Source organism: Stenella coeruleoalba (assembly GCF_951394435.1).
Source record: "Stenella coeruleoalba genome assembly, chromosome: 7".
Classification (NCBI taxonomy): domain Eukaryota; kingdom Metazoa; phylum Chordata; class Mammalia; order Artiodactyla; family Delphinidae; genus Stenella; species Stenella coeruleoalba.
This window is the reverse complement of record NC_137153.1, coordinates 15,450,701-15,458,724: the sequence shown is the minus strand read 5'-3', so window position 1 is coordinate 15,458,724 and position 8,024 is coordinate 15,450,701. Positions and strand designations below refer to the sequence as shown.

The 8,024-nt window shown below is 47.7% G+C and overlaps 1 protein-coding gene and 1 pseudogene across 2 annotated transcripts; both read right to left on the bottom strand.

Moving 5' to 3' along the window:
- Window positions 1-1,694: 1,694 nt before the first annotated feature.
- On the bottom strand, window positions 1,695-2,349 carry DEFB136 (defensin beta 136; the record flags this gene model as incomplete). Its single annotated transcript, XM_079927758.1, has 2 exons — window positions 1,695-1,867; window positions 2,295-2,349. The coding sequence occupies 2 exons, from the start codon at window positions 2,347-2,349 to the stop codon at window positions 1,695-1,697; spliced, it is 228 nt and encodes a 75-aa protein (XP_079783884.1).
- Window positions 2,350-5,717: 3,368 nt separating this feature from the next.
- Window positions 5,718-7,823, bottom strand: LOC307188577 (polyadenylate-binding protein 4-like; annotated as a pseudogene). The gene has a single exon. The product of its transcript is annotated as a polyadenylate-binding protein 4-like (transcript).
- Window positions 7,824-8,024: the final 201 nt, after the last annotated feature.

The window sequence follows — 8,024 nt, the reverse complement described above, 5'->3', positions numbered from 1 at the left end:
GATTTTGTCTGGGTTTGAGTTCTGGCGCGTGGGTTCAAATCCCGATCTGAGTTGCACAGTTTCATATCCAAACCAAACCACCAGCATATGCAGGAGGCACTATTGTCTCAACAGGTTGATTCCAAGGTACTTCACGTCTTATGGAGTCAGAACCTCTCTGCTGGCGGCTTGCGGAGAAGAGCTAAGAAGCAGAGGCTGTCACCTGGACCTGGCAGGTGGAGCTCACTGCTGCTCTGCTGTCACTCCGGAGGGGGAAGAGGGTGGGGAACGCAGCCCCGGAATGGCCCAGCCCCGTGACACCCCATCATACCGCACGCAGTCCTGTCTGCTAGGGTCTCTGGGCGTGTACCCAGCATGACCGGCCGTTCTCGTGCAGACAGAAGACATGTGATTCCTGCCAAAGGTTGGTCTGGGGCTTCTGCTCTTCGGCTGGAACTCTGAGCACCCAAGGGTAGGGAGCACATCGTCTTGCCCATAGAATGCTTCCTTTTTCAGAGTCTGGCACAATCCCAGTGGTGGTGGATGTAATAAACACCTCAGGGGGACGCTATGACCCGGTTCTGTTGTGCGGAGTTCTGACTCCTGGACCCGACTGCTGGCCAGAGAGAGGACACGAGAAGGATGCCACAGAGGCGCCTCCTGATGCAAAACTGCTCCCCGCCTTTCCAGTCTCGCACCCCACTTGCCCACCCCACCAAGGACAATTTCTCCCAGTGTGGTTTTTGGAGCCCCTGAGATACAAAATTGGGAACTGGGTAGTGAAAGAGAAGATGGGAAGCCTCGGGTGGATAAATTAGGAGTCTGGGATTAACAGATACACATTACTATATAGAAAATAGATAAACAGCAAGGACCTACTGTATAGCACAGGGAACTATATTCAATATTTTGTAATCTATAATGGAAAAGAATCTGAAAAATTTGTATATATATGTGTGTTTATACATACATATACACACACACACACACACACACATAACTGAATCACATTGCCGTACACCTGAAACTAACACAACATTCTAAATCAACTATACTTCAGTAAAAAAAAAAAACATCCAGTTAGATTCCTCTACTTAGTAATTGAAAGGTGGTACACGTTAATAGTGTAGACACTGGATCAAGACAGTCTGGGTTCAAATCCAGTGCTAACTACCTCTTACTAGTTGTGTGATCTTGGAAAAGTTTCTTCATCTGCAAAATGGGAGAAATAATAGAGTTTTGGGTGAGGATTAAGTGATTGAACATGTGTAAACCACTTAAAAGTGGGACTGGCACATGGTAAGCTATTGTCATTAGGCTCAGTGGATGTCATCTCCTTGGGCCTGTGGTCACGTATTGATCAACTGATTCTGAATGGGACATAGGAATTATCGATTGGAGACTGGAGGGCAGAAAGTAGAACAGGAATGCCTTTTGCCATGATGCCCTTTAGGAAAACACACCTGGAATTTCGCCAGTACATTGGTTAGCATCTGGCGCCCGTTTGCTGCCCATAGCTCGTCCACCATGCTTACGCACAGTTGCTGCCCATAGCTCGTCCACCATCCTTACGCACAGTTGCTGCCCATAGCTCGTCCACCATCCTTACGCACAGTTGCTACCCATAGCTCGTCCACCATCCTTACGCACAGATTGGAGGTCTTGTCCATTTAGCCATCTGCGTATCCTTTTAATGTGGACCCATGAGGTGAGGCTCATGGTTCATTGGCCTGAGGCGGATTATGTTTCCTCAGTTTTAGGCAACAAGACAATACATTGTGACAGTAGGCAACCCATTTCCATCCTATTCTACAGCCGAAGAAACATCTGCCCCCAAGCGCAGTGCAAGTACGAATTTCCACTCCATCATTTCCAAACAAGCCGTTCCCTGAAGGGAAAAACACACACACACAAGAAAGAAAAATCAGTCCTCAAGAGGCTGGGGGAGATCTTAGGGCTGTCCTCTCTTTCCCGGTGAAGGACTCTACCCTCTCACCTGCTGTTACATTTCGGCGAGGGCCGCTGAGTCCAACGCTCATCAGAGGAAGTTGAGGGAAACAGGAATTTGGATAGCTGGAAAGTGATCCCTGCATGTGGTGAAATGGGCTCCCGTCTCTTAAGCTTTGGCACGTTTTCAGGATGTAGTGACAGAGGAGCAGGGCAGGGGTCGAACACCACTGACCCACCTCTTGCCCCTAGTCTGCTGATCTGATATTGGTGTCTCCCTGCTGGGCTTACACCAATAGGGCTTTTCATGTGCCTCAGTCCTTAGAAGATCCTCATTTTCATGATCAGACCTGTATCCATCATCTTACCTGAAGGCAATGAGATCACAAAGAGGAAGAGGAACCCAGAGAGACAGAGCCTCATCGTTGAGCAGGGCACAGAGCTGCAACTGCCTGGGGGTGGCTGTCTGGGAGCCTCCTTTATAGCGCTGGGCAAGGCTGGGTGGGGCTGAACGCTGGCCTCATTCTATCTGGAAGGACACCCAGGGGAGACAGGCTTCTTCAGGGTTAGAGGAAAAAGAGTCCCTAGGCCATTCGGCGCTACTTCCTCTTCTACAAATCGTGGGAGAAGAAGGGACAGTCAAGGCAGAACAGGAGCAGAGACCAGGCATCCTCACGCTCAGGCCTGGGCACTTCCCCTGTAACTTCAAACGTACACTGATGGAAAAACGGCAGGAAAATGTCTGCTCGTTTTTCCGGTCCAACTGAGAACACAGGAGCCCAGAGAGGTGATGTGATAAAATACAGGCTTAATTTCAGGCCAGAAAGGAAGTCGGCAAGAACTTACAGTGTTCCAAGAAGCAAAGGATCTCAAGGTGTCGTGGCCTGACCAAGAGCTACGTAGGTGTTCAGACACAGTGGAGAAGGGAAAGCCTTCTCTTCACATGCGGATTTGTTCTCCTGTTGGAGGCCCACGCTGCAGGGAATCTTTCCCCCAGGGAAGTTCGCTGAGGGTCTTCGTTTTCCAAACGGTTGATATAAAATGTTGGCTGGAGTTTGGCAACCTTGAGCGTTCTGAGAAAGATTCTCTTTTTGGAGTGGGTGGGTTAGAGCCCTCTCCTGGCCCTTGACAGGAAGAGCCAGTTCAGTGCTACGTTCAGGATTGGCTGCCCTCTGCCGGGAGTGGAGTAGAACAACGCTTCCCCGGAGCTGCAGGGACGTGGATCTGGGGAAGGGTCATTCATTAGGTCTGCCTCCTTGGAGGGATGGTGGGGGACCGGGAGTTGAGAAGACACGAACTTAGGGTTTATTCTTGCCCCTGAGGCAGGCTTGTACCCGAGTGACCCATGACTGTAGGATTCTGAGTCTGTAAAGTGGCAACAGAGCATAGTTTTATTGATTACACTCCCTTTTTACTGATTAACAGGCCCTTGGATAAATTAGTTAGCATCTCTGAGCTTCAGCCTCTTCTTTCCTTTTTTTTTTTTTTTTTACTATTTTTAAAAATTGAAGTATGGTTGCTGTACAATATTATGGAAGTTACAGGTGTACAATATAGTGATTCACAAATTTTAAAGGTTATACTCCATTTATAGATATTATAAAATAATATATTATATATATTATAAAATATTGGCTAGATTCCCTTTGTTGTACAACATCTTTGTAGCTTATTTTATACCTAATAGTTTGTATCTCTTAATTCCCTACTCCTGTACTGCCCATCCCCTCTTCCTTCTTCCCAGTGGTAACCACTAGTTTGTTCTGAAAATCTGTGAATTTGCTTCTTTTTTTGTTATATTCACTAGTTTGTTGTATTCTTTTTAGATTCCACATATAAATGATATCATACAGTATTTGCCTTCTCTGTCTGACTTATTTCACTTAGCATAATATCCTCAGCATCCGTGTTGCTGCAAATGGCAAAATTTCTTTCTTTTTTATGGCTGAATAGTATTCCATTGTATGTATATATACAACACATCTTTATCCATTCATCTGTTGATGGACACTTAGGTTGCTTCTTGGCTACTGTAAATAGTGCTACTATGAATATGAACTCTAGGGTGCATGTACCTTTTCAAATTAGTGTTTCTGTTTTTTTTTTTTTTTTTTCAGATAAGTTTCCTTTTCTCTAAAAGTGCATTGTAAGAGGTTTTTTTTTGATGATGAAATGAAATAGAGCTTGAAAAACGCATCACGCTCATTCTGGTATAGATTTCCTTCTTCTCCTCTCATCTTCCTCTTTCTGCTACTCTTCGTGCTTATTCTATATTAAATCCCACCACCACTATAGCTGTATTTCTTTCTCTTCTGCAGACCCTCTCCAAGAGACTTCTTAGTGAATGCAAAATGCTGCTGGGAAAGTTTTATTCTGGGTTCCAACAATGCGTATGGTTGAGAGCACGGCTGTAGGTTGGAATGGGAGTGGGAGAGAAATGGTGGGCTAGTGGACTAGAAATATGGAGGTCGGTGCTAGATCAGGGCTGAGCATTCCCTTGCAGTCCCCAGGAAAGGCTCCCAGGAGACCCTGCACTGGGCATATGATTCCTGCCCACGGAACCCAGGCCATATGCTCACCATCTGCTGCCATAGACACAGCGTAGGCTAGTAGTGACACCTTATTCTTTTAGAGATGGAGGAAACAAGGCTCAGATTGGTGAATGGGCTTGCACAAAGGAAAGAAGCAACCTGTGGGCTGTGCTGGCATCAAATGTTCAGCTGTCTTAATACTCGGTTTGGAACTCTGTCCTCCATATATTTGAGATTGTTCAATTGTGCATTAGGGAATATGGGAACTATGAACCTAACATTTTCTAAATACTTCTGAGTCCCTCCTACACACAGTTCTGGAAAAGCAGATCTAATATGTGTCTGGGGATCAGTATGTGTTCAGGACAGACTCTTTCCTTTCCACCCACAGATGTCCTGATTAAATTACTGTCCTGACCTTCGGGCAGGAGTTTCTCCTAAGTGAGCCAAGTGTTCCAACCTTCTTTCCCAGGTCTTGTTGGGCTAAGCTGCCAGGGAAACACAAATGGATTTAGTGTTGCTCTGTTGGTGCTTTCTTCCTTTATCTTAATTTGCTGGAATTCTCATGCCCTCCTTATTATCGTCCTTACCTTTGAGAAAAAAACATCCACTGCACATCCTATGTAACCCTAAATGAATTACCCTGTTTAAGGAGCATGCTTCATTTTCAGTTGCCTCATTCACTAGTCAGACCCTTCCTGAGTGCAATGACTTAAACTCCATTTTAAAATTATGCTTTTTTTTCCCATTATGGTTTACTACAGGATATTGAATATAGTTCCCTGTGCTATACAGTGAGACCTTGTTGTTTATCCATTCTGTATGTACTAGTTTGCATCTGCTAACCCCAAACTCCCAATCCATCTCTCCCCAACTCCACCCTTGGCAATCACAAGTCTGTTCTCTATGCCTGTGAATCTATAAAGTCAATTTATTAGAGCAGTTTTAGGTTCACAGGAAAATTGAGTAGAAAGTGCAGACAGCTCCCTCCTGTTCCCACACGTGTACAACCACCTCCATTATCGACACCCTGCACCAGAGTGGTACGTTTGTTACGAACGATGAACCTACACTGACACACGGTATCCCTCAAAATCTATAGTTTACACTAAGTTTCACCTGTGGTGTTGTATATTCTGTGAGTTTTGACAAATGTATAACATCTATCCACCATTGTAGTATCATACAGAATCGTTACCCTATCCTAAAAATCCACTGTGCTCTGCCGTGGTTCTTATTTTTAAACTTTTAACATAAATTATTGATAAAAGATGCAGTTTAATACACATAAAGAAAAATAAACAAATCACACACGCAGCTTCGTGACTGAACATACAGCAAACACTGTGTAACCACCACTCAGATCAAGGAAACAGATGTTCTCCAGCACCACCGACGGTCCTAGTGCACCACTGAGTAACCACAGCCCACTCCCTCCCTCATAAGGGGATTTTGAGTGCACGGTCCGGATGAGCCGGTGCAAACGTCCACCGGCGCAGCACCTGCTTCCGCTCCTGGTGGGGTGGAGGGGTGCAGGTGCCGCGGCGGCCAGCGTGGGTGCGCTCAGCAGCTCCTGGCCCTGTGCGTGGACTGCAGGCTGGGGTGTCTGCAGAGGCTGTACGGCAGGGTGAGGGATACCCTTGAGGTGGACTTGTAAGGTGCAGCAGCCCGAGGAGTAGCAGTAGCGCCAGCAGCACGAGGTGGTAAGTTCTGCAAAGCCGGGGGACCGCCTCCAGACGGGCAGCTATCAGTCACACCTCGCTAGGCAGCGCTAGCCACCGAAGTCCATAGCCAAGCAGTCCGGGGCACTCAGACCCAGATGCAGCCAGATGGCGAAGAGCTGGATGAGGCCCAGACTGGCATATAGCACTTGGCATTCCTTGGAAGCCTTGCTGCCAGCGTGGATTAGGTCTCATCTGTGCTAGATGGTTAGGTGTGTAACACGGAGGGCTTCCCTGAGCCTGTGGAACCGCTGGCACAGAGTAGCCCCCAGCTGCAGGCTGGGACTGCTTTAAGATGGCATTGGTGGAGAGCACTCTCATCCCTGCCACCCGCTGTGTATACTGGTTGGGCAGGTGAGCCTTTCTCTGGGCCAGGGTGACACACAGTGGCTTGGAGCCCACGATTCATCCGCTCAGTGACTGCTCTGCTTGCCTCTTGGGGGCATGTGGAGCAGACAAAGCCAAACCCTTGCTTCTCCCCACCCTCCTGCGCCCCCCTCGGCACTGGCGACTGATCCAAAAGGAGAAAACTCTTACTGAACTTCTCATCACCACTGGTGTCATCCAAGTTCTTAATGTAGAGATTCACCCCGACAGTGACCAATTCTCTCCTGTTTCGGCGGTTCAAATTTCCACTTTAACGGGGCCTGCCGATTCACTTTCTTCTGTGCACAGCGGAGGAAAATGACTTTCCCACTGATTGCTTTTCCATTTGTCTCTTTCAAGGCCTTGTTGGCATCCTGGTGTTTTTTGTGTCTCACAAAGCCAAAGCCTTTGGATTTCCCCCTGAGATCTCTCACTTACCTTGACGCTTAGGGTCTTACCAAACTGGCTGAATAGCTCTTTCAGTCTCTCATCATCCACCTCTTCCCCGAAGTTTTTGATGTAAACGTTGGTGAATTCCTTGGCTTTGGCTCCAAGCTTGGCTTCCCGCTCTTTTCGAGACTTCAATCTGCCCACAGACACTTTGTGGTCACTGAGGGTCATGCCCTTCATCTTCTCGATGGCTTTGTCGGCAGCCTCTTTGGTCAAAGGAATAACCCTTAGGGCCGGTCTCATCACACCCTACCTTGCAGGACAGAATGTTTCCAAAAGCAGAAAAAGAATCACGAAGTGCCTTGATACGTACAGATTTGTCCAGGTTCTTCATGAAGACGTTTCCCACACCAGATTTTCTCAAAGAGGGATCCGCTGAGGGCACGTGATATGGGTCAGCTTTCCCTTACATCAAAGTTTGTGGTCTCCAAGGCCCGCTCAGCCGGCTGCTGGAAGTGGACGCAGGCAGAACCCAGGGAGTGGCCCACACAGACGGACAGCACAGGTGCCCCGCAGGGCTGAACTTTGCTCACAGCGAGGCCTCAGTGATGTGCGAGTGCAGGTTACCCACACACGGGGGGCCGTGGGGTAGCTGCTGGCAGCAGCGCTCATCTCCCCAGCCCCGACCACTCCCAGACCTGCCAGGAGGACAACTTAGCGGGACCACACAGGACAATAGGGGCTTTGCTTGGAGCCGTGGTCTGAAGCTCAGAGAAGCTGGAGGGGGCTCCGAGGGCCAGAGAGAGGAGTTCGGGGCTGGCTCCCAAGAGACTACCAAACCACAGGCTCTCAAAGCTCATATGGCCCTCCCTGGGAGTCTGTTAATTTTCAGCTGTCCTGGTCTGAAGCAATGGACAAAGGATTAATCTCCAAAATATACAAACAGCTCATGGAGCCCAATATCAAAAAAACAAACCACCCAGGTAAAAAAATGGGTGGAAGACCTAAATAGACATTTCACCAGAGAAGACACACAGATGGCCAAGAGGCACATGAAAAGATGCTCAGCATCACTAATTATTAGAGAAAT